General features: G+C 38.1%; 1 protein-coding gene across 1 annotated transcript in view; it reads right to left on the minus strand.

The window, feature by feature from the left end:
* Positions 1–27,904, minus strand: part of ANKS1B (ankyrin repeat and sterile alpha motif domain containing 1B) — a 1,150,548-nt gene that overhangs the window by 411,774 nt on the left and 710,870 nt on the right. The window contains exon 15 of the mRNA XM_052640785.1: positions 8,618–8,724. Coding sequence (XP_052496745.1) covers positions 8,618–8,724 — 107 coding nt within the window. The remainder of the gene's footprint in view (positions 1–8,617; positions 8,725–27,904) is intronic.

The following is a 27,904-nucleotide window of genomic DNA, read 5'->3' on the forward strand; positions in this document are numbered from 1 at the left end:
CCCTGCTGACACCTGCTGACATACCGGACTTGCAGCCTCCAGAACTGTGAGACAATAAATCACTGTAGTCCATGCCCTCCAGTGTGTGGCAGCCCCAGAAAATTCATGCAAGAACCAATTATGTGCTAGTGACTGGGAAAGTAACACTGAACCAGACACTGTTTTCTCCTAGGGGAAGAAGTTAGATGATTCCACCGTGGATGATAAGCAGGGTGCCATGAGAGGCTGCTGAAAAATAGTTGAGCAATACTATAAGAATTTGTTTTAAAGGGTCTACAGAAGGAAACTCTGAGTCAGATTTTGAAGTAAGAGTTACTCAGGCTAAAAATGAGTGCGAGAAAGTATTCTTCTGAGCAGAGAACTGTGTGTGCAAAGGCATGTATCTGTGAGCAAGTGTGGCACAATTAAGACTTTAATAATTCAACACAGCTTAAGATGGGTGAGAGGTGAAGCTGAAGGGGTGGGCAGGGTCCAGATCAGTAGAGGAAGCCTCCGCAGAGCAAACAGAAAGACCAATGCCTCAGGGAACAAGTCTTGAATAGGGAATAGGGAGGAGATAGGCTATGTTAGGCAGGAGGGAGACCATGAACAGAGAAAGGAAGATACGTATTTGTTTGGCAGTGAGAGTTCTGGTCTTGGTGAAACAGAGGTCCTCTGGAGAGGCAGTGAGGATGAGAAAGAAAAGTAGGAAGACATGAGATGAAGAGGTCCCTCAAAGGACCAAAAATAGGCCAAGTTTCAAGGGCTCGAAGGGCAGGGCCCTTGTTCAGTTCAGTGTTTGCAATCTAACAGGGGCTCTGTATACATTCACTGAATGAAAGAAGTGAGGAATGATGAAACAGTATGGTTTTAGTGAATTGAACAGGAACTTTTAAGTCAAAGAAGTTTGGTTTTAAACTCTAGGTGCTGCTTGGCAGTTTTTAAAACTTTGTGAATCTCATTATCTTCATTATTCAGTTCAGTTCAGTCGCTCAGCCGTGTCCGACTGTTTGCGACCCCATACTGATAGGAAGATGTTACATGAGATATAATTTATATAATATATGAAACTAAATAAAACTTAAAAATGTCATCCAATCAATATTTACTAAGAAGATACTATATGCCAGGCCCTGCGTTAGGCTTTAGGAATACAAAGATAAATAAGACCCACTTTCTGCCTCTCAGGATCTCACTTTCTAGGGTGGAAGGCAGACATCTGAACAGATAACATAATTGCAATGAAGTATAATAAGGCCTAGCTTAGGGCTAAGAAAAGGATGCCAGGGGTGCACAGAGAAAGGGCAGTCATGCTAGCTAGATGACAAAATGGCATTAGAGAATACTTCTTGGAGGACGTGATGCTTAAGCTCAATCAGTGCTACACAATGAACAATGCTGCAAAATGAGGTGAAGAGGGAAGAGAAAGGAATTCCAAACAGAGGGAATAGAAGGCTTCCTCTGCAGCTGTGTTTTTCTAGTTCCTATGCCTGTGTAGTTCCCTTACTGAAAATATACTCCAGCCTGGTTGGTTAGAGCAAAACCCCACTTTTGCTCTTGACAGACTCCTGAAGACTGGATCTTGTTCTGAATATCCTCAGCTATTGGCTGGGATCTCTTTAAATTAAACAGGCTCTCAGAAAACTTATTGGACCCACCTGCCTGATTCCTTGCTCCCTTTCTCCTTCCTTTTTTCCTTTCTTCCTCCTTTCATCAAACATTTACTGTGTCTACATATGTAAGTCAGAGGTTGTACTTGGAGATGCAGAGGATCAAAGCATATTTCTAACTCTCAAGAAATTCAAAATCAAGTGCAAGGGCAGCAAATGATGGCCTATTGACTAGATCTGCCTCTTTTTTTTGTAAATAAAGTTATATTTGAACACAGTCAGGTCCATTTATTTGTGTATTATCTATGGTCACTTTCATGATGCAATAGAAAAGTTGAATACTTGCAACACAGACCATATGGCTTTCAAAACCTAAACTATTTACTATATGGCCATTTATAGAATAAGTTTGCCACCCCTGTTGTAGTGTTTGTGGTGGCAGAGGTGGTGGGGTAGATGAATAAGTAAATAGGGAATATAGCACAGTAAGACAAGGGGAAAGAAGGGTTCCGAACCCATACTTGGGAGGTCAGGGAAGAAGTGACGGCTAAAAGAAGTGACAACCAGGCTAAGATCTAAAGGATAAAAAGGAGTTAAGAGGGGAAGGAAGGTCATTCTTGGCAGAGGCGGCAGCATGTGCAAAGGCCAGGTAATGACAGAAAAATGCCAGTTCTGGAGAACAGTAAAGAGATGAAATAACACATGAGGCTAGAAAATAAGTTGGATCAGGCAGATCATAAAGGGTCCTGAATATGAAAGCCAGATTAAGGATTTTGTAAATATAATCTCCCATAGGCAATTGAGAATCATTGAAAGGTTTTCAGTAGAGTAGGGCTGAAGCATGTGTGCTAAATATTTGGTACTCAGACACGTATGCAGAAATGTTTTTTGAGTAGCTAGACGGTGCTGGATGCCAGGCAGAAAGCACTGAAGAGTAGGGACTAAACAAACTCCACCCTGTGAGGCAGGAGGATGAGGAGACTAGGAGTGATTGGAGAGGGCAGTGCAATGTTACAGAAACCAAACAAATTTCAGCAAGGGAATAAGTACCAATAAGGAGTGGAGAGTGAAAATCAGTCATTGAAAGAGGTCAAAGAGAAATGAAGTAAGGATAAAAGAGGGTAGGGGTAGAGATTCGGTAAGAAAGAGGTTACAGCTTACTTAAAAGAGAACAAACTTTGTGGAAGAGTTGGGAAGCAGGCTGGATTATAGGGGTAAAGGAGGTGACTGGAAATGAGAAAATCGAGGTCATTGAGAAATCTGTCCATTTAAAGAAGAGATGAAATATGATTGTGGCTGACTTTCTTAAAAATCAGTCTGTAATTCAGCAGTTTTAGTAAGTTTTTAAAGTTCATGATTAAATTCTTCATCCCAAAGATCTAGTCATTTGGTGCAATACTGGAGATAAGTATGCAAATATGCTGCATGACTAAATTAAAGGCCATTTCGTGTGAGCATTAGTTAGGAACGGTAGCTGTAGTAGTGCTTTATTAGAAAATGGGGCAGCATATTTTAATGCTCAAATATGTAATCAGAGTAACTTCCAGGTAGGAGGAAAGGCTTGATTCTCCTTAGAGTCACTGGATTGGAATTGTGACTGCTGTTTTTTTCTGAAGGCCATCCATCCTTCTCAGATGGCCATGCCTGCACATGCCCTCATTTCTGACTTTCTGCTGCACAAGCCATCAGTGTCCTTCCAAGGCTAATGAGAGCTACAAGAACAATTAATAGCTCTGCCGGCACCACTATCATACCCTGCATCCTTAAAGAGCTCAAAATATTCAATAACGAGCCCAAAGAACATTTCTCGCAGACCTCTCATTACATTGATTTTACAGGTGAGTAAATCAAACCATACAGAAGCAAGACAGCGGACACAAGAAGTCTTACTTCAGTCCTCTCTCACAGCACTGCGAGGCTGTTGCCTGTTATACTTGTAATTAAGCTGTTGTCTAGATAAAGAATAACTCCGTCCTGGCTTTGACTTTTGGTTACCAACAGATTTTAAATGCCAATAACTGAAAAAAAAGATATTTTTTCAAAAGTGGGTATGTAACTACTGGCCTAAATGAATATGGAGAATTATAACGGCACTTTCAATATAAAGCCACCTGTTTCAGAAATAGGAAGGCATAGGGAGTGTGGCAGGTATATTTCTCTTATACCCTTAAATCTCAGTAACTTTATAACATTTTCTTAAACAATATTTGAAACAGGAAAACATTGTGGGGGGTATTAGTCTTATTTTTAGGGGTAATTTATTTTTCTGCTTCCCAAGTTTAACTTCTTACTTGGATCAAGATACTTAAAAGGTCAGTTTTATCAGGTCAACGGCAAATGGTGCTCTTATTACAGAAAAGTTATGCAAGAGAGAAGAAAAGAAGTAAGTTGACTAGCATGTAAAATGCACCAAAAAAAATGAAAAAAGGTTTGAATTAAATACTTATAAGATCAATCTTGCTCAAATCTTTGGTTCAAATGGATGACTTCCAAGACCTCTGTGACTCTACTTCTATGTCTAATAGGCAGTACTCACTTTGACCTTCAGTAAATTCTTTATGAATGCTACCTACCCAAGTGTACACAAATGCCAATTCATGTAGGGCTCTTGGTATTATTTCTATATCTTATTCTGTATGCATTTTGAAATTTTAATAGTGGTCAAAGCATTCAAGTCAACCTGGATGGCAACTGCTAGAAAGCACAGGAAGTGCTAAAATAATGAGCTGGTATAATTTCTTTCCTTTCCCCTTTTGATTAGAGTTTACAAATATGACTGTCTGCTAAAACATGGTGAGGCTAGGGGTCAGTTCTCCAAGTTAGAGAAACTTCTTACTATAGTCTTTGGATGACGAATCTATCATAACACTGCCAGTGTTTAAATGTTATCAGTATCTATATCTTTCTGTACTCTACTCCAAGCTATGATAGATTTTTACCTCTACCATTGCTTACTGTAATTTGCTGCTGAAAAAACAATTCCTGGTAAGTAATATGCTGAAGGATGGTAGTTATATGAAAGGATGAATGACAAGATCCCCATGATATAATGTGTGTATACACATGTTTGTGTTAGCACATGAAGGAATGTATATGCAATGCTCATGCAAATAATATGATAGGTCTAAGAGCAATACTGTAACCTGCTTGAGGTCAAAGGTAATACCCTTTAAGGGTTATTGTTATACCCTTAGTAATTTAATTAACAATGCCATTAGCACATAGGAAATGTTTAAGGAGTGTTTGTTGCATGAATGGATAAAAGGTACTAATGCTCTATGTCCCCACTGGCAGGATGAGGCTTTTAGTCCTTGGCTGGATGTCCATCTATAATAATCTGCTGTGGATCCAGTTTTTATGGGGAGATTTCTGTGTACACTACATTATGCTAGGAGTGCTAGGAATGCAAGGAAATCGAATATGCAGAACTTGGACTCGATGACCTTCTAGTCTAGTTGGGGAGATAAGATATATTCAAGTGAAAACTTAACTCCCAATCCTGGAGAGTAAATAATGGCATGCCGAATGTAATTTTTCATGCCAAATACAACCCCTACATGAAATCAAGAAAAGAGACGCTGCTAAGTACTGGAACCCTTAAGAAAAGCTATAGAAACAAGGCAGAAATTGAGTTAGACCTTGAGGATGAAAGAGACGAAGGAAAGGAAATCGCTGTGACAGCTGAGGGAGTGTATAAATGAGTATTCATCAGGACAAGAACAGATAGTTTGAGGCTTACATATTAGGAAGCAGCCATTAGCATAGGAAAAGATATGATGATGGAAATATATCCAATAAGAAAGTAAATCATCATGAGCATTTTATACAGTAATCACTTCATACTGAAACTCCTTAGTGAAAAAAAAGTAATGTTGAAAGTCAGACACATCCTATATGTTACAAATTTGGGGAAAACAAACGGGATATCAGAGGACCATGGCGGCACTCCCAGAGGCTAGTGAGTAGCAGGTCGACATGCTGAAGTAGATGGGGGCTGATAGCATGTGACTTCAGAGGGGAGGGACAGGTAGAGTGGGGCTTGAACAAGGCTTCAAACAAAGGATTTCTGTGTTGAAGGGACTTTTGCCACATAGATCTAAACTTTCCCAAAGTCTTATGTGTAATTTTGTAATTATTCTTTGTACCTATTTCCACTTATTTTATATTTTTAAGGACACATAAATGTCCTGTGCAAAACTATTCTGCAAACCAGGACCAGAAACATAAAGAAAAAGTTTGGAATTTTAACATCCAGGTATTTTAAAATGATTGATACATAAATAAAATCAAGAATAAGTTTTAAGAGCCCAAAGGAGAAACAATAATGGATAAATATTTAAAAATAAACGAGTCCTTCTTTTCTAACAAGGTCCTTCTTTTCTGCCTAGGAATTGATGTAAAAACTCTTTATTAAAGTTAATCACAGCTGTGTGGATAAATCATTCATATATTGTGTTTATGTGTAAGAGTATGTAGAACAGTTATTAACAAAAAAATTTGCAAAGCTTTCAATAAATACTTTGAAATTTACTTATACGGGCCCTTTGAAACTCATATTCATTATGGAATATTGATTAAATGAAAAATTAACTCTTGAGAATGTTTTCTAAATAAAGAATATCTATGCATGGATGCACTACAATATTTCAACCAACATTAATTATATCCTTTTGATGTCTCTACTGTCTTGTTCTAAAAAGCTAATAAGACCTGCACTACATCATAGTTAATAGGAGTGTGGTGCTTGTTGCTTAGGCAACAGAATGAATAAATGCAGGTCAGAATGTGCTTCAAGAAAAACAAAAGCTAGAATATGATACCGAATGGAGACTAAGCAGGTCCAACAGATTTTTCACCACATTAATGAAACCTATTTCTTAAAGTTGGCTGATCATATTCGTGTACTTTAACTAAGTTCATAATTATGTAAATTAGATTATGGAGATCAATAAATAATTTTTATAGAGATAGAAATTGATTTTTTATAATGCTAGTAGCAAATAAATGGTGTATAGCAGCATGCAAAGTGATAACTGACACTGTTTTATGATTTGCTTCATTTTCATAATTAGCTCCTCTGAATAATAATTCAAATTTTAAAAATTCTGTCTTGTATAGAAAGTGTTTGATTTTTCTGAATTAACTATGTTTTCTTAATTTCTGAAAAATCATATATAATAATTTGAATTGAAAAAATAAAGTCGACAGTCTATGGAGAGGATCAGACCTTGGTTTTGTCATATATGTCCAGATACATTTTGGAGTGTTTATACATATTTTATTCATGAATGCTTTTTCCAATCTCCAAATGCTTATTGGAAACATCTTTGATTAACCTTTGCATTGGGTTTTCAAAAAGGGATTATATTTACTCTACAGTGTTTAACATTCAGAGGAAAATCATGCTGAATTAAAATCTTTCAAAGTAGATAAATGATCCAGAGAATCCAAAGACCTAGCTAACTTCTCACGGGACCAGAATAAATTTGGACACAGGTTTGAGGAGTGGGAGTGAGAAAGTCTTATTTCAAGGAGAGATAAGGAGAAAGAATAAAGACTCATGCAAATGTGCAATAAATGTAATAGCTCCTCTAATTCTTAGTGTCATCTGTTTAGTGTCCTAAGGCTGTCCTAATTCTACTCAGTCTGTCCTAAGACTCTCACAGGAACTGAAGCAAATTGTATTTCCCCCCCTATTTTGATAGCTACACAATCTGTCTAATCAGTGACAGTATTCTTAAACATAAGAAAAATAATAGTTGCTGCATGTCTCATTATTTAAAAGTGGGTTCATTAAGAGTTTTATGGGTACAATTACTTAGGGCTCATACGTCTTACTACACGGATGCAGCTTAAAAAAAAAGCGCTCATGGGACACACATATTTGGAGAAGCAAAAGTTTAACAGTTTAAATAATCTTCAAATCTACAATAGTCAAGTCAAGCTTGGAGAAAATAATCTAAAATGAAAATAAAAAGACCTGCCTAGCTCTCACTATAATGTTATCAATTTTATTATTAATAAGCCTCAGGTGTAAGCTCCAGTATTTTACTTACAAATAGCTATTAATTGTTTCTGCAAGCCATTTTGTACTACATGCCTATGTTAAACATTTTCTCTCTAAATTTAGGAATTAGTAATGTGTGTGATGGGACCTTAAAAGCAAAGAAAGGTAATACTGACTGTGACGTAGCTTACCAGGGGAAACTGATGAGCGCTGGGGGAGGCATGTGAATGGTCACAAAGCTGTGTTATGGGTCTGCACAGTTCCCCATCCTCCTTCCTCACCTATGTTCACCACAGTGGGAAGTTTGCACGACCAGCTTTAAACTGCAGGCAGACCAGTATTCAGAAGTACACAAATGTACTTAGTCCATCAGCCTCTCTTTCTAGATATTGACAGTTAATTGATGGAAGTGTTTGTTTTCTACCTAGAATCATAAACAATACCTTGTTGCTCTTCAGTCAGCATGTAAACTAAGCGAAAGCTCTCTATAATAGATCATTCGAATCAGTTTGCTAATGAACTAAAGGTCATCCACACAATTTAAACTCCTTATTGAACAATTATAAGGAAAAAAAATGATCTTCAGACCATAAACACAACAAATTGTTTAATTAATCACTAAGTGCTGATACCCAAATGAAATGTTTCAGGAATCTAGAATTAACTGAAGAGTGCTATCATCATCTAACTGGGTATTCTGAGATGACAGATTTATAAAAATCACACAAAGAATGACAGGGAGAATATAAATGTTAATCTTCTTTCACTGCCTATAAATAGTACTCTCACCGGTTCATTCATATAATACACATGTATATGGATGCACATAGATCTCATTTTTCAGCAAGTGCCTATATGTTACACAGTCAGTTCAGTCCTAAGGGCATCCAATTTTCTAATGCAGTTACATATATAAAACTGACCAGTTTTGGTGCAAATCAGGCTGCCTCTGAGCCGTGTAAGACACATAAGAAGCAAAGACAGACAAAAGGCAGCTCCGTGGACACAGAGAGCATCTTACCATAAACTGCACATTGTCAAATCCATTAGCCATCAGGTGGTTCTCGTACTGAGGTAGCCCAATGCTTTCCAACCATTGTCCCACTGTTTGGACAGGGCATCTGGGTCCTGTAAGAGGATGAAGAGGGAAGCGTTTAAGCAGGGAGTAGCCGTCCACGGGGTAATAGCGGTAGTCCTGGGCTGAGAGGTGGCATTGCCACATCATGCTCCTGGGAAAGTTGCTATCAAAGGAGCCCGCCAGCTTGACAGATTAATGTTCTCAGCGAGAGAGCAAAGTCAGAAGTAAAACATAGTTTGCCAGGCAGGCTGTGGAGTGTGACTTGATCCTAGCTCCACATTTCTTACATATTAATCTTTACTACCGACCAGTACGTCACACAGCCCCCAAAACCAGGCAGCAGAAGAAGGCATATCAAGCTGTCAGCTTAGGCTGGTCTGCGTTCTATGTGATTGTTGGAGTACTCCACAATGAGCAATGCACGGCCAGCAGCCAGAATTCTTTTTATCAAGTACTCCTACACTCATCAGTATGCAGCTCCATGCTCCTTGCTCCCCCTCGCTCGCTCCCCTTCATTACCCAGCCCAGGCTACACCTCGCATTTTCAATAATAGCCATCAGATAAGGCAGATTTTTTTTGTCTGCAAGCTGTAAGCCTGCTGCTGCTGCTTCCTCCTACACACCCATCCAAGCGTCAATCTTGAATGATGAGAGCAGTCAAAACAAATGCAGAAAATAGCAAGATTCAAAAGCAGACTAAAGTGCTTAAAACTGAATTGAATCTTCATACTGGTTATACGTTACAGAGCTATTTGTTGTGGAATTTTACGTTTCAAAAGACACCAGGAAATGCAAAGCTTTAACCATAGCTTATAGGGGAGCCCCCGACAGGTTCTCTCTTTCCTTTCCTTTCCTTTCCTTCCCTTTTTTATTTTTTTAAAACGCAGCACAGATAAATGTTTCCTATCTAAAGCTTTACAGTGTTGGAGAACAATTATTCTCTTTCTTTACCGTGCTGTATCAAAATGAGCCTCTCTGAGGTATTTTTTTCTTTCCTTCTTGAATTGCTGCAAAATACAGAAACTGCATTGCAATCTTGAAGTCAAGATAATTCATTTCTCATCTGTGCGGCTTCTTACAAACAAAAATATTATTAGGCACAAACCATCTTTTCCCCTCTGATATTTATAACCCAATCTACCAGGGTTGACATTCTAAATTAGGTATAGAGGTAACATTACTGGGTAGAATTTTTTAATAAAGAAGAAGAGCCCTAACCAATAATAATTTAAGAATAACAGATGTAAATGTGTGAGTTTTACTGAATGGCAGACAGACTGAGTAATTTATTTAATAATTGAGAGAAACCAGAGATTAATAATAGAGCCCATAGGAGTAGATCATGAAAAGAACAGACTCTTAAGATTGAGAGAGAACTTGCAGAGAGGTTAGTCTAACCTCCCTCTTAATGCAGGAGTCCCTTGAAGAACATTACCCAGTTTAGGCTTGAATACAGCCTGTAACAGAGCTCTCACTACTTATCAAAAAGCCTCCACTTATTAGGAAGGCTGCTTTTCTTCCTGCTGTTGTTGTTTAGTCACTAAGTTGTGTCTGACTCTTGGCGACCCCATGGACTGTAGCCCACCAGTCTCCTCTGTCCATGGGATTTTCCAGGCAAGAGTACTGGAGTGGGTTGTCACCTCCTTCTCCAGGGGATGTTCCTGAGCTAGGGACTGAACCTGGGTCTCCTGCATTGGCTGGTGGATTCTCCACTGCTGAACTGCCAGGGAGGCCCTAGCTGACTCCTACTCACTGGCTCCAGCTCTGCCTTTGGAGTCACACAGACTGAGAACACTGCCTTTGCCACATAAAGTGTTTTAAAAATTAAAGATAATGCTCATCCCCCAGAACAGTGCCTGACACATAGTATGTGCTCAATAAATATTCACTGAATTAATGAAACATCACTTTCCTTCTTTCCGCAGATCTTATCTTTCTTTGTTTCCTTTCTCTTTTGAAGAGCACTGTTGACCTCCCAAGCACACAGACATTAAACTGCAAAGCATCTTACATTCTTTCTTTCACCACTGACATCAGCTCCCAAATTCCAGTCATCCCTCATCATAGTATCTCTTGGCTCTATTCCCTTAATTCAAGTTCCTGTTTAATGTTTAGAGAACTGACACCTACTGTGATTTTGCGTTCTGAGTTCAGGCCCACCTGGCCTAATACGACTATGGCTTCTGTGTTCATCCTCCTTCCTCTGATATTTCAAATTCCAGTATATACATGGTTGTCAGAATAATCTCTTTAAGACAGTTTTGATTATAACTCCTTATTTCAGAACACTTCCATGGTTTTTTGTTGGCTTCAAAATAAAAACCAGAATTGAAAGGGTCACGTGTACCCCAGTATTCATTGCAGCACTGTTTATAATAGCCAGGACATGGAAGCAACCTAGATGCCCATCAGCAGATGAATGGATAAGAAAACTGTGGTACATATACACAATGGAGTATTACTCAGCCATTAAAAAGAATCCATTTGAATCAGTTCTAATGAGGTGGATGAAACTGGAGCCGATTATACAGAGTGAAGTAATCCAGAAAGAAAAACACCAATACAGTATATTAACACATATATATGGAATTTAGAAAGATGGTAATGATAACCCTGTATGCGAGACAGCAAAAGAGACACAGATGTATAAAACAGACTTTTGGACTCTGTGGGAGAGGAAGAGGGTGGGATCATTTGGGAGAATGGTATTGAAACATGTATAATATCATGTAAGAAATGAATCACCAGTCTAGGTTCGATGCAGGATACAGGATGTTTGGGGCTGGTGCACTGGGATGACCCAGAGAGATGGTATGGGGAGGGAGGTGGGAGGGGGGTTCATGATTGGGAACTCATGTACACCCACGGCGGATTCATGTATGTATGGCAAAACCGATACAGTATTGTAAAGTAAAATAAAGTAAAATTTAAAAAAATAATAAACTCCCAATTCCTTTGATGACATTTTGGGGTTTTCATGACTACTACAAATTCTCTAATTTTATTTCCCTTTCCCCAAGTTCCAAGCAGGTGGAATTACTGGCTATAATATACTTGGGTTGCTTTTATTATGTCTCCATATTTATGCCTCTTCTTTGACTTTGGATATGATGATATTTTATGAAACCCTTTCTAATCCCACCTAACAGGAACAAATCTCTTCCTTATCTGTTTTCAGTGGAATTTTTAGACCATCTATTATAAGAATATTTTTTGTCTAACATTATAGTTATTTGTGTACAAGATGTATTTCTTGAATGTAGGGATATGTCTGGCTAACATTAAAAGTAGTAATAACTCATTATGCACCTGCTAAACCAAATTATGCAATTTTCATTTCACAATTCAAACTGTGCAAAATCCTCCTAGTTTCAGATTTAAAAAAAAATTTTAAGTCTATCCCAAGTCTCTGAGTTCTTTGTTTTAAAAGAAAACAGCTAGGTTTTTAAATAGAACCAATCAGATTCTAGATCTCTTAAGAAGGTCAAAAAGTTTGTAGCAGTTTGGGAATCTATTTAAGGGGATTCGAGTTGCTCAATATTACCTGTACAAGCAGTTGAAAGCAAGATGCTATTTGTCCTTGGCCAGTTGTAAAGCTGACGCAGAGTGGAGTTAAAGTGGCATCAACCACAACCTCTCCTAGGGTCACACTCACATTGTTTTTCCTGATCCTTCCTAAGCTATAATTAGGTAGATAAGCTGCACAAATATTGAGCAAACATGACAATAATGTTTAGTTTGGTAAGGCATGTGCTAATTGACCAGTTCCTCAAATCCCATCTCATTTCTTAAGATGCACACCATGGACCAAGTACCCTGACGAGTGCTACATGCATTCTAGGCATTAACTTGTCTATGTTAAATGAATGAACACATGACATGGAAATGACTTTCATGAGATTTTCATTTCTTAATAGAAAGAGAGAGAAGAGGAGAGAGTGAGATTGAGAATGAGTGTGCATGTGTGCGAGACAGGGAGAGAGTGAGGGAGGGAGGTTATGTCAAGGTCCAGGCTGCTGTACAAAAACAGTTCAGAGAAAATATGGGTTACTAATCACTTTACAAATCTTTCATTTATTTTTTTTTAATTTTTATTTTTACTTTATTTTATTTTACAATACTGTATTGGTTTTGCCATACAAATCTTTTATAGACTAAACTTTTTTTTTTAACTCTTCAATCATTCAGTTTGTATTCAGTAATTCTCATATGTTGGAGAAAGGTTTTCATGCACAGGGGAAGTGAATTGGGAGAAACTGAGGCACGACTGAGCGACTTCACTTTCACTTTTGACTTTCATGCATTGGAGAAGGAAATGGCAACCCACTCCAGTATTCTTGCCTGGAGAATCCCAGGGACAGAGGAGCCTAGTGGGCTGCCATCTCTGGGGTTGCACAGAGTCAGACACGACTGACGCGACTTAGCAGCAGCAGCAGCAGCAGCAGGGGTAGGGGGAAGAGGTGAGGGAGAGGCAGGAAGAAGAAAGAGACCTTGAATCATGGTGCCTCTAGCTTTGTTAAAGTTTTTTCTCATGAGCCAAACCATGGAAAGAACCCTTGTTTGGGTATGAAGATCACTTTAAAAGTAGTGTTTACATATATTTCTCACTTTACTTGAAATACAAACATGACATCACATTATTGGACAGGCCTCATTATTCAACTGGAACTTCTCTAAGTTCCAAAAGTGAGACAAGAGGAAGGAAAGAAAAAAAACTAACAGGTACTAAGATCTACTATGTTCTAGGCAGTGTGGTGTGGATTATTTAGCCCACTTTGTTCTTTGTTGCTCTTGTTTAGTCACTAAGTCATCTTCAACTCTTTTGTGACCCCCATGGACTGTAGCCCACTAGGCTCCTCTGTGCATGAGATTTTCCAGGCAAGAATATGGCCAGTGGAATTGGGAGGAAAAGGGGAATAATTGATAATGGATATGGGACTTCTTTTTACAGTGATAAAGTGTTTTAAAATTTACTGCAGCAATTGTTGTACAACTCTGAATACACTACAAACTACTGAATTGTACACTTTGGGTGAATTGAATGACATGTAAATTATATCTGAATAAATTTAGTTATCAAATAATAATAGTAAAATAAAAACAATTAGTTCTTAAATTTTCTATAAATTTGTAACAATACAAAACAAATAATTGCATATAAGAATACATTATTATTGGTTTACATAATAGTATTTTTTTTCTTTTTCCATTTTTCTTGGTTGCTCCTTCTCCCAGTATCTCCAAACCACCCATGTCATCCATTCTCCCATCAAGGTAATTCATGTTAACAAACAAGTATGTTTCTTCATATGTATGTATCCATTGTCAAATCTGTCTCACACACACACCACAGCTATGTACAAATATGCATGTTTATATATATATATATATATATATATATATATATATATATATATATATATATATGTAGAATTGATGCTTTTGAACTGTGGTGTTGGAGAAGACTCTAGAGAGTCCGTTGGACTGCAGGGAGATCCAACCAGTCCATTCTGAAGGAGATCAGCCTTGGGATTTCTTTGGAAGGAATGATGCTAAAGCTGAAACTCCAATACTTTGGCCACCTCATGTGAAGAGTGGACTCATTGGAAAAGACTCTGATGCTGGGAGGGATTGGGGGCAGGAGGAGAGGGGGACAACAGAGGATGAGATGGCTGGATGGCATCACCAACTCAATGGACATGAGTTTGGGTGCACTCCGGGAGTTGGTGATGGACAGGGAGGCCTGGCGTGCTGCAATTCATGGGGTCGCAAAGAGTCGGACATGACTGAGCGACTGCATTGAACTGATGAGGGTATTTTTGGGCATCACTTCCTAAAATTAGAATCATATTACACATTTCTGAAACAGACTTTTCTCATTCAACAAAGCTTTATGAAAATTCTAACAAGTAAATGATAAGCTCTAATTTGTTCTTTTAAATAGTTGCATGATAGTCCGTAATGGGTACATGATACTTGGTTCAGTTCTTGGCCTGCTTTCTCTAGATGTAACGTTTCAACAGACTCACCCAGTTTTCCCCAGTGGTAACAGCTAGTGCAACTATAGTGTGATATCACAGCTGGATATTTGGCACTGATAAAAACCATTGATCATTCATACTTCAGTAGTTTTATATATACTCATTTGTGTGTGCATGTGTACATGTTTAGTTCTATGCAATTTTATTACATGTATAAACTGTGTGACTATCATTTCAGTCAAGATAAAGATAGTACCACAACAGGCACCTGCTATCTTGTTATAGCTATGGCCCTCTCTCTCCCTATCTGCTTTTTAATCTCTGGCACCTACTAATCTGTTCTCCAGCTCTGTCATTTTGTCATTTCAAGAATTCAAGAAATCAGTTTATTTTTTACAAAGGTAAAAAGGCAATTCTATGAAGAAAGGAGAGCCTCTTCAATGAATAATGCTGAAATAATTAGAGATCCATATGCAAAAATAGATTTTAATTCATATCTCATGCCATGTATAAAAGTTAGCTACAAATCATAGGCCTAAACATAAAACCTAAAACTAAAAACACATAGAAGAAAATTTAGGAAAATAATTTGGGAAAAATCTTGAACTTAGGTTAGGTAATAAAAGCACAATTCTAAAATTTAAAGATTGATCATTATAATTCATCAAAACTTTAAAATTTTAATCCTTTCTCTACAATAATGAAAAGGCAAGATGCTAACTAGAAGAAAACATTTGCAAATTGCATGTGATAGCATACTTGTATTCAGAATATATAAAGAACTCTCAAAACTCACTAACAAGGAAACAAACCAATTTTTTTTTTTTTTTTGGCTACACTGTGTGGCATGTGGGATCTTAGTTCCCAGACCAGGGATCAAACCCATGCACCTTGCATTGGAAGCACAGAGTCTTAACCACTGAACTGCCAGGGAAGTCTCTAGAAACAAATCAATGTTTTTAAATGGGCAAAAGATTTGAACAGATATTTCACCAGAGAAGACACACGGATGGCAAATAAGCTTGTGAAAAGATGTTTAACATCATTAAGAATGTGCAAACTTAAAATGAAACCATAACATGATACCACTTGTGGTTTAGTCACTAAGCTGTGTCTGACTCTTTTGTGACACCATGGACTGTAGCCCTCTGTCCATTGGATTTCTCTGGCAAGAACACTGAAGTGGGTTGCCATTTCCTTCATAACGTGATACCATTTATTAAAATGTCTAAAGTTAAAAAAGTCTGACCACACCAAGTGCTGACAATGCTATGAATCATGGTTTGATAGTTTCTTTAGAAGTCAAATATACACCTACTACGTAGCCCACCTTGTCTACTGCTAGGAATTTACCCTAGAGAAATGAAAGCATATGACACATAGAGACTTGTAGATGAGTGTTTACAGCAGCCTTATTTGTATTAGCCAATAACTGTATGCATGCTGACTCAGTTGTATACAACTCTTTGTGATCCCATGGTCCATGGAAACAGCCTAGAAGTCCATCAACAGGCAAATAAACAAATTGTAGTACATCCACACAATGTAATAATATTCATTAATAAAAAGAAATGAACAGATGATACATTCATCACATGGAATGTTAAAATAATTTTGCAGGGTAAAAGAAACCAGAAGGCAGTATATTGTCGCCCTGCTTATTTAACTTCTATGCAGAGTACATCAGGTGAAACGCTGGGCTGGATGAAGCACAGGCTGGAATCAAGATTGCTGGGAGAAACATCAATAACCTCAGATATGCAGATGACACCACCTTTATGGCAGAAAGCCAAGAGAGACTGAAGAGTCTCTTGATGAAAATGAGAGAGGAGAGTGAAAAAAGCTGGCTTAAAACTCAACGTTCAGAAAACGAAGATCATGGCATCCAGTCTCATCACTTCATGGCAAACAGATGGGGAAACAATGGAAACAGTGACAGATTTTATTTTCTTGGGCTCCAAAATCACTGCAGATGGTGATTGCAGCCATGAAATTAAAAGATGCTTGCTCCTTGGAAGAAAAGCTATGACCAACCTAGATAGCATATTCAAAAGCAGAGACATTACTTTGCCAACAAAGGTCCATCTAGTCAAAGCTATGGTTTTTCCAGTGGTCATGTATGGATGTGAGTTGGAACCATAAAGAAAGCTGAGTGCCAAAGAATTGATGCTTTTGAACTGTGGTGTTGGAGAAGGCTCTTGAGAGTCCCTTGGCCTGCAAGGAGATCAAACCAGTCCATCCTAAAAGAGATCAGTCCTGAATATTCATTGGAAGGACTGATGCTGAAGCTGAAGCTCCAATACTCTGGCCACCTGATACGAAGAACTGACTCCTTGGAAAAGACCCTGATGATGGGGAAGATTGAAGGTGGAAGGAGAAGGGGAAAACAGAGGATGAGATGGTGGGATGGCATCATAAACTCAATGGATATGAGCTGAGCAAGCTCCAGGAATTGGTGATGGACAGGGAAGCCTGGCGTGCTACAGTCCATTGGGGTTGTAAAGAGCTGGACATGACTGAGCAACTGAACTAAACTGAAAAAAAAAAAAAAAGACAGACTCTCCAGAAAAGTGATTCTATTTACATAAAATTCTAGAGAATGCAAACTTATCTACAGTGACAGGATAGATCAGTGACTACCTAGGGGTGGGAAGAAGGGGAGTGAAAAGGATTATAAAGGAACGTGAGGAAACTTTTGAATATGTTTGTTTTCTTGATTGTGATAATGGTTTCATAGTTGTATCTGTTAAACATCAAACTTTAAATTTGTGTAATTAAGTGTAGGGCAATTATAGTTCAATAAACCTAGTTTACAAAGCTTTTCAAAAGTAGAAAAAGAAAATAAAGAATGATAGGGGAAAAAACTGACTCATTTTAAACACTATTGTCAGGGAATGCCTTTGAACAGAGACTGGAATATAGTGGAATGTAGTTAACAAACTTCTCTGGTGCTTAGGAAAAGAGAGTTTGAGGCAGTGGGAAGAGTAAGTTCAAAGTCCAAAATCCTGACTTGTGTTATAAGGGCACGATGACACTAGCTCATTTTTGACATGTTCATAAATATTCTCATTGCATATAGTGTAGCTATAGAAGGCCTCTGAGGAAGGCACGGAAACCTACTCCAAGATTCTTACCTGGAGAATCCCCATGGACAGAGGAGCCTGGTGGGCTACAGTCCATGGGGTCACAAACAGTTGGTTGGACACGACTGAGCAACTAAGCACATAGAAGGCCTAAGCCATTGAAATGAATGTATGGTTACTCCAGGGTATGGTCTGAAACTGTTATAACTGTATTAAATTAAATCCATGATATCAGTTTAGGTCTCTAAAATTATTTTTTTTCTTTTAAAAGTATAAGGCAACTCACATACTGCTTAATTTCAGATAATTTCTTAATTAGGTTCTAGTTAATTGAGGATAGGATAGGATACTTTTCTTATACTTAATTCCTTCAGCACTGACTGATTTCTTCAACAAATATTTGTAAAGTACCTCTTGTTCCTAGCATTTTGCTAGGCAGTGGGACTATAGCTTTGTACATCCCTCAGTTTAGTCGCTCAGTTGTGTCCGACTCTTTGCAACCCCATGGACTGTAGCACGCCAGACATCCCTGTCCATCACCAACTCCAGAGCTTGCTTAAGCTCACATCCATCGAGTTGGTGATGCCATCCAACCATCTCATCCTCTGTCCCCTTCTCCTCCTGCCTTCAATCTTTCCAAGCATCAGGGTCTTTTCTAATGATTCAGCCTCTTGCATCAGGTGGCCAAAATATTGGAGCTTCAGCTTCAGCATCAGTCCTTCCAATGAATATTCAGGACTGATTGCCTTTAGGATGGACTGTTTGATTTCCTTGCTGTTCAAGGGACTCTCAAGAGTCTTCTCCAACACCATAGTTCAAAAGCATCGATTCTTCAGTGCTCAGATTTCTTTATAGTCCAACTCTCACATCCATACATGACTACTGCAAAAACATAACTTTGACAAGATGGACCTTTGTTGGCAAAGTAATTTATAGGCCAGTGGAGAATACTAGCTTACCACTGAGAAAATGTCAGTAGAGATTAGAGGAATTAAACACTTAGAGACATGACTTCTCATTGTGACAGTATAGAGGATAAATGAATTAGAGAAAACCACCTAAGTAATTCTAGGTTTCATGAGCAAAAGAGAAACACTACCTATTTCAATAAGGTGCCTCCAGGCTAAAACTGATGAAACAGTTAAGGTGGGTAAAATGATTTGGCAGAGGCAAGAGGTATCACATTTCTTAAAAAGGAAAATGACATTTAGGAAGGGATAGAGGAGAGCCCCTGGACAAGAGTTAAAAAAAAGAAGCTGGTAATCTCTCAAAAATATAATAAATAGCTGTTTATCCTAGCACCAAGGTAACTTATAGAAGGCAAATACTTTTTAAAGAATGTGAGTCTTTCCAGTAATCTAAACTACACACAAAAGAAGAGAGCTAATATTTATTGAGCACCTATACACATCAGGCCTTTAAAATAATATCTCATTATGTAAAATAATAACAAACATGCATTTACTATGGTAAGACTCTAAATAATATACACATATTGTTGTTATTCAGTTGCTAAATCTTGTCTAACTCTTTGTGACCCCATGGACTGCAGCACACCAGGCTCCTCTCTCTGTCCTCCATTATTTCCTGGAGTTTGCCCAAATTCAGGTCAATTGAGTTGGTAATGCAACCTAACCATCTCATGCTCTGCTGCCCTCTTCTTTGCCCTTCAGTTTTTCCCAGCAGCAGGATCTTTTCCGATGAGTCAGCTCTTTGCATCAGGTGGCCAAAGTACTGGAGCTTTAGCTTCAGCAACAGTCTTCCCAGTGAATAGTCATGGTTGATCTCTTTTAGGATTGACTTGTTTGATCTCCTTGCAGTCCAAGCGACTCTCAAGGGTCTTCTCCAGCACCACAATTTGACAACCTCAATTCTTCAGCGCTCAGCTTTCTTTATGGTCTAACTCTTACATCCGTACATGACAATTGGAAAACCCAAAGTTTTGACTATATAGACCTTTGTCGGTAAAATGATGTCTCTGCTTTTTAAATATGCAGTCTAGGTTTGTCATAGCTTTCCTTCAATAACTCATATTATTTTCACAAGTGAAGTACTATTGTTATCATCTCTTTTTATACAGGAGAATAATAAAATACATAGGTCATAGGTTGTTTAAATTTGCACAGTTAGACTAGAACCCTGAGAGCCTGGCTCCAGAGTCTAAGATTTTAGCCACTACTCTATCCTTCCCTGTTCCAGGGCCACAGGGTATGAACCTTGCCCTTTTGCAGGAGGGAGAATATTTATTCACCCAGCCACATACTAGCAGATTTGTTTTAAAAATGGTTTCCCAGTTGTTCTGTTAATTCTCCTTCCCACCCTTCATCTTATATTTATGATTCTTGGCTTCTAAAGTACAAAATAACGAGAAAACGCCGGAAGGAATACTGAGAGGTGGAAGAAGGTAAATCCTATCACTTGGATATTTTTATTTCACTCTAACAAAGGGCTTTTCTGTGCTCCTGAGAAACAGCAGCTTCAGTATTGTTTCCATGTGGGTACTTAGCCTCTCTGGACTGCAATGCATAGATGCCTGTGCTATGTGTCCAGAAAAATGCTGCCTCAATAAGAGGGATGCCAGTTAAGGGCCCAGACTCTGGAACCAGTTTGCCTGGGTTTGAATCGATTCTTGAGATGGAGCGCACAGAAATAGAAGGAGTACCTTTCTAGTGGGCACGTTTCTGGGGCTTAGTTTCTCTTCAGTGAAATAAGGGTGACAATTTACCTATTTACCTACCTATCTTATGGTTTTGTTTGAAGCTAAAATGAAATAACATGTGTGAAAAACCCGTTATGAACTATAAAGAGCTATCCAAATGCTAGGCTGTGTAATTATCTTTACTGTCAGTAGAATATATACTTATGTTGTTCATTCAGTCTCTCAATCAAAGGGACTGGTTCTGAGCCATCAGTGTTTTTCCTTGCCCAGTTCTCTTTGTTTCAAACAGACAAAAGTGCATGGGGTGATTAGTCTGGACAAATAACAGAGGAAAGCTCATTGTACCGTGAAGTGATCAGAATCCCAAATCCCATGATGTCATTAGGGGCTTGGTCTTATCTAACAGGCACCAATAGCTAGGTCTTCAGCATTGAGCAGTCTGCTCTTCACATCCATTTAAACTGAAATGAGAATAAACAGGAGGGGCAAGGAATGGAGAGGATAATTCTTATTCCTAGCTTCATAATGAACAAACAGGTCTATTAAGTTATTTATTCTAACATATTTCAAATAAAAACTGGTCATTTTTAAAGAAATTGGTAAAGAGCCCACTAAACTTCCTAAGAAAGCAGTGTCCACATTTGGGGGAGAAATCTGCACATTCAACAAATAACTATGGTGTTGGTTTCTATGTGAGCCTGTTCTGTCTTTCATATTTTGTAATACAGGTGTAGGAGCTAGGAGTGAACAGTGCTCAGTCCTGTAGGATAATGTAACAAAAATCCTGACTAATGATTCTATTTGTAACTAAAAAGTATCAATATCTCATTTTTCCAATCCTGAATACCCTCTGAGCTGGGAATCATAAGCTATATATCTATTTTCCAAATGGAGAAAAACTTACAATGAAAATTAACAGGAAAAGAGATGACGCAATAAGAAAAATGTCTCTCCTACTGATAAAAGGACAACTATTCTGAAATGCAAAAATAGAAATGTACAATATTATGCAACAACCTAAATGGGAAAAGAATTTGGAAAAAGACAGACATGTATATATGTGTAACTGAATCATTTTGCAGCATACCTGAAACTATCAAACATTTTTAATCAACTATACTTCAATATAAAATAAAAAGTTAAAAAGAAAGAAAGAAACATAAAGCAGAGGTAGCAGACAATAGCAGAGGCAAAAGGATTAGTTATTTTAGGATTTGTGGAATGTTGCAGTTCAACAGAATTCTGGATCATAAAGTCAAGATGCAAACAGGAAAATGCTCCAAGATCATGCTTTGGTGTTTAAATGCTAAGGGAAGTCAGGAGCTCAGATTCAGTTTTCCCTGAGGCCTTGAATTTATTTTGAACTAAAATCTTCATGGAACACTTAAGAAATACCAGCCTTTACAAAACAGATCTGACAACTTCTGTGCTGGGGTATGGTCTAAAATAGGAAATGAAATTTAAGCCTAAAATGCTAAAATCTTCTGGCAGACAACAATATATAAATATATATGGGCCATACCTGATTGGAAAAAAAATCATAATTCCTTTGATTACATTCTTTTTTTCCCTTCTTTAAGGCATACTAGCAAATGTTTGAACCTTCTTTGAGAAGCTGTATACAGCATTAAGTCACTGAAGCCTCCCACGTGCCAGTCATTGTTTTAAGACCAGAGAGGAAAGAAAACTTGTTCTGCCCTTAGAATCTTAGTCTAGTTGAGAGAAAATTACCATGCAGGATGATGAATTCTATAATGGAGATGTGTAAAAGATACCGAATATGTAGAAGGAAGGCAAGGATGCTTAAATTGACTCAGGTATAGAATTTACAGGAGAGTCCATTTGATCTGTGACTTGAAGATTTAGGAGGAGTTTGAGAGGCAAATAAAAAGATGATGGTGATAGTTAATTTATGTGTCAATTTTACTGAACTAAGAGCTAACTAAGCTCTACTAAGAGCTTGTAAAATGTCTAGTTCTGGATATGTCTGTGAGGGTGCTTCCGGACGAGAATAGCATTTGAATCTATAGACTGAATAAAGATTACCCTCACTAGTGTATGTGGGCATTGTCCAATCCAGTAAGAATCTATTAGAACAAAAAGAGTAAAGCAGATTAACTCTATGCTTGAACTGGAACATTCATCTCCTCCTGCACTTCAACACTGGTGCTCTGAGTCCTGGCCCTTAGGACTCAGACTGAATTACACTACAGGCTTTCCTGGTCGGCAGACAGTAGACTGTGGGACTCAGTCTCCAATTCCTGTAATAAATCTTAGACATATCTATCTATATACCCTACTCATTCTGTGTCTCTGGAGAACCTTGACTAATATCATGGAATTCCAGGCAGAGGGGCTAGGATGAGGGAAAGATATGTTTGAGTAAAAAAAATGGTTAAAGTGATTCATTATTACTGGAATTCAAAGGTTATATATACATGTCTGAGGAGGATAATGCTATAGGAGATAGGGAAAGATAGGTGGGTAGGAGACAGATAATCAAGTAATTTTATGCCATGGAAAAGAGTAAGTATTTTCTTTCTCAAGAACAGAGAGATATTTTCCATTTGTAGCAAAATGGATGGACTCAGAGGGTATTATGCTAAGTGAAATAAGCTGGGTAGAGAAAAACAAATATGGTATGATATCTCTTGTACATGGGATATATAAAACACAACAAAGTAGAGAATATGTTTTTAAAAAGAAACAGATTTCCAGATATAGAGAACAAGCTCGTGGCTACCAGTGCAAAGAGAGAACGGGGTGAGGAGCAATGGAGAGTTAGGAGATTAAGAGGTACCAACTATTATATATAAAATAAGCTACAAGGGTATATTATACAACACTGGGAATATAACCAATATTTTATAATAACTATAAATGGAGTATAACCTTTGAAAATTGTGAGTCACTATATTGTACACCTGTAACATATAATTGTTGTTGTTCAGTCGTTAAGTTGTATCTGACTCTTTGCAACTCTATGGACTGCAGCACACCAGGCTCCTCCATCCTCCACTAACTCCTGGAGTTTGCCCAAATTCATGTCCATTGAGTTGGTGATGCTATGTAACCATTTCATCCCGTGCCGCCCCCTTCTCCTTTTGCCTTCAATCTTTCCCAGCACCAGAGTCTTTTCCAATGAGCCGGCTCTTAACATCAGGTGGCCCAAGTACTAGAGCTTCAGCTCCAGCAACAGTCCTTCCAATGAATATTCAGGACTGATTTCCTCTAGGATTGACTGGTTTGATCTCCTTGCAGTCCAAGGGACTCTCAGGAGTCTTCTCTATCACCATGATTAGAAAGCATTAATTCTTCAGTGCTCAGGATTCTGTATGGTCCAACTCTCACATTCGGACACGACTACTGGAAAAACCAAAACTTTGACTATATGAAACTTTGTCATCAAAATAGTGTCTCTGCTTTTTAATATGCTTTCTAGGTTTGTCATAGCTTTCCTTCCAAGGAGCAAGAGTCTTTTAATTTCATGGCTGCAGTCACCATCTGCAGTGATTTTGGAGCCTAAGAATATAAAAAATCTGTCATTGCTTCCACTTCTTCTCCTTCTATTTGCCATGAAGTGATGGGAGCAGATGCCATTATCTTAGTTTTTTAATGTTAAGTTCAAGCCAGCTTCTTCACTCTCCTCTTTCACCCTCATCAAGAGACTCTTTAGTGCCTCTTCACTTTCTGCCATTAGAGTGGTATCAACTGCATATCTGAGGTTGTTGGTTGTTGATGTTTCTCCTGGCAATCTTGATTCTAGCTTGTGATTCATCTAGCCTGGCATTTCATATGATGTACTCTGCATATAAGTTAAATAAACAGGGAAATTATATACACCCTTGTTATATTCCTTTTCTGATTTTGAACCAGTCCATTGTTCCATGTCCAGTTCTAACTGTTGCTTCTTGACTCGCATGCAGGTTTCTCAGGAGACAGGTAAGGTGGTCTGGTATTCCCATCTCTTTGAGAATTTTCCCCAGATTGTTGTGATCCACAGAGTCAAAGGCTTTAGCATAGTCAATGATGCAGAAGTAGATGTTTTTCTGGAACTCCCTTGCTTTCTCCATGATCCAATGAATGTTGACAGTTTGATCTCTGGTACCTCTGCCTCTTCGAAACCCAGTTTGTACACCTGGAAGTTCTCATTTCACATACTGCTGAAACGTAGCTTGAAGGATTTTGAGCATAACCTTGCCAGCATGAGAAATGAGGACAATTGTACAATAGTTGGAACTTTCTTTGGCATTGGAATTGGAATGAAAACTGACCTCTTCCAGTCCTGTGGCCACTGCTGAGTCTTTCAAATTTGCTGACATATTGAGTAACATAATATTGCATATCAAATACACTTCAATTAAATGAGGAAAAAGAAACAGAACCAAGAGATATGATCAAATTTTTGTTACACAAACATTATCTGGGAGAATGTGAGAGAAAGAATAAAGCAGGGAAGAAACTAGGAAGGAGGAGGTATAGGAAATCTACAATTTCTACCTCTTAAAGAACAAATAGACAAAACAATCCAAGTAAATAAGGGGACAGTCTTTAAGCAGTTCAGTTCAGTTCAGTTCAGTTCAGTCACTCAGTTGTGTCCGACTCTTTGCAACCCCATGAATTGCAGCATGCCAGGCCTCCTTGTCCATCACCAACTCCCAGGGTTCACTCAGACTCATGTCCATTGAGTTGGTGATGCCATCCAGCCATCTCATCCTCTGTTGTCCCCTTCTCCTTCTGCCCCCAATCCCTCCCAGCATCAGAGTCTTTTCCAATGAGTCCACTCTTCACATGAGGTGGCCAAAGTACTGGAATTTCAGCTTTAGCATCAGTCTTTCCAAAGAACACCCAGGACTGATCTCCTTTAGAATGGACTGGTTGGATCTCTTGCAGTCCAACGGACTCTCTAGAGTCTTCTCCAACACCACAGTTCAAATGCATCAATTCTTTGGTGCTCAGCTTTCTTCACAGTTCAACTCTCACATCCATAAATGACTACTGGAAAAACCATAGCCTTGACTAGATGGACCTGTGTTGGCAAAGTAATGTCTTTGCTTCTTAATATGCTATCTAGGTTGGTCATAACTTTCCTTCCAAGGAGTAAGCGTCTTTTAATTTCATGGCTGCAGTCACCATCTGCAGTGATTTTGGAGCTCAAAAAAATAAAGTCTGACACTGTTTCCACTGTTTCCCCATCTATTTCCCATGAAGTGATGGGACCAGATGCCATGATCTTCATTTTCTGACTGTTGAGCTTTAAGCCAACTTTTTCACTCTTCCTCTTTTACTTTCATCAAGAGGCTTTTTAGTTCCTCTTCACTTTCTGCCATAAGGGTGGGGTCATCTGCATATCTGAGATTATTGGTATTTCTCCTGGCAATCTTGATTCCAGCTTGTGCTTCTTCCAGCCCAGAGTTTCTCATGATGTACTCTGCATAGAAGTTAAATAAGCAGGGTGACGATATACAGCCTTGACGTACTCCTTCTCCTATTTGGAACCAGTCTGCTGTTCCATGTCCAGTTCTAACTGTTGCTTCCTGACATCCGCTGGATCATGGAAAAAGCAAGTGAGTTCCAGAAAAACATTTATTTCTGCTTTACTGACTATGACAAAGCCTTTGACTATGTGGATCACAATAAACTGTGGAAAATTCTGAAAGAGATGGGAATACCAGACCAACTGACCTGCCTCTTTAAGCAGAGGGGATTCTAACTATCCTCTAAATATCTTAGAACCTTTTGAAGCAAACTCTGGTTCAAGAGCTCACTGAATTTCCTGTGAAAGAAATTTAGCTTGCTATGCCTCAACTGTAGAAGTTATATGAGATTGATTCTTCCCATAGAGAAGATTTTATCTTATTGGCTCAAACTTAGTTTGATAGTCATGGCAAATGAACGTTCTTTGGTTGCCAGAAAGACAACACAAAAATTCCAAGTGTTCTGTGCATGCATCACAAAGTGGTGAAAAGGAAATTAATATATGATTCAGAAAAAGGAATATGAAGATTAAAAAACTAATAAATATGGAAAGTACTTAGGATAGTACTTCACATATAGCATGCACTAAGCAACTGTTAGCAAAAATAATATAAAACATTTGTTATAATAAATAGTAGCTATAATGATTAATATTCACTTGTAATACACAGAATACAAACAATAATGTTATTAATAATTATTGACCCCTGATTTATAAACAAATTTCAAAAAATCAACTTGGTAAGACAGTCAAGTACCACGTAAAACCTATGAAATCCATGTTTTTGACAGAATTCACTAAGAAATTCTGGGTTTAGACTTAACACTCATTGCTGTTTAGCAGATGCATTGTCATTAAGTATGAACAAAGATGAGACACCGAATTCACTTAATCATCATAGCTTGACAATTTTAATTGTTCTGAAATCTCATGGGCAGGGTAAATACCTTCTGTGCTAGAGACTTGTTTAGTTTCTTTTTAAAGACAACTGATGAGTCTGAGATTTCTATAAAACAGAAATTCTCTGCCTCCAAATATTTTCAACCTCAAGGTTAATGCTTATTTCCATTTTCTACTAAAATCCTGAACATTCAGGGCTAAAGACTTGGTTTTGCTTCATTTACCCAGCAACCATAAAATGTTTCTTTAGGTAAAGTTGGATGAGTTTTGAGAGAGTTTGGACCTCAAGCTTGTGTGTAATTCTTCATACTTGAGAAAATCTCAGTAACTTCCCATGCAAAGATTTTAATCTACTTTATACAGAGGCAAGTGGCTGAAAAAATTACAATATAAATCAAAAATTTTAAAAAGGAATAGAATGGTCTTAGAAATGTTGAAGACCAAAACCTCTTTATTCCAAACATGTAGTTGTAGTTAGATAAGTTAAAATAAGTTGAGATTCATAATGCCTCAAAGTCATGGAGGTAGAAAAAGAGCTTTGTTTTCTGGTCTAATCACTTCATGGCAAATAGATGGGGAAAAAATGGAAACTGACAGACTTTATTTTTTGGGCTCCAAAATCACTGCAGATGGTGACTGCAGCCATGAAATTAAAAGACACTTACTCCTTGGAAGAAAAGCTATGACCAACCTAGATAGCATATTCAAAAGCAGAGACATTACTTTGCTAACAAATATCTGTCTAGTCACAGCTATGGTTTTTCCAGTAGTCATGTATGGATGTGAGAGTTGGACTGAGAAGAAAGCTGAGCGCCAAAGAATTGATGCTTTTGAACTGTGGTGTTAGAGAAGACTCTTCAGAGTCCCTTGGCCTGTAAGGAGATCCAACCAGTCCATCCTGGGGGAAATCAGTCCTGAATATTCATTGTTAACTGCCATTGTTGCGATTATATTACCATTATGAATATTGTTGTCATAGGCATTGTCATCATTATATCATTCTATGTCTTTCAAGGCTCCCCATTACTAGGCTTACTCTTCTCCAACTTCATGCATATTCCCTTCCTTCCATTTTAAGGGAATGACTTCCTTGTACTCATTACCTGCCTCATGCTTTCTTGACCCTCT

Source organism: Budorcas taxicolor, chromosome 5 (assembly GCF_023091745.1).
Source record: "Budorcas taxicolor isolate Tak-1 chromosome 5, Takin1.1, whole genome shotgun sequence".
Taxonomy (NCBI): Eukaryota; Metazoa; Chordata; class Mammalia; order Artiodactyla; family Bovidae; genus Budorcas; species Budorcas taxicolor.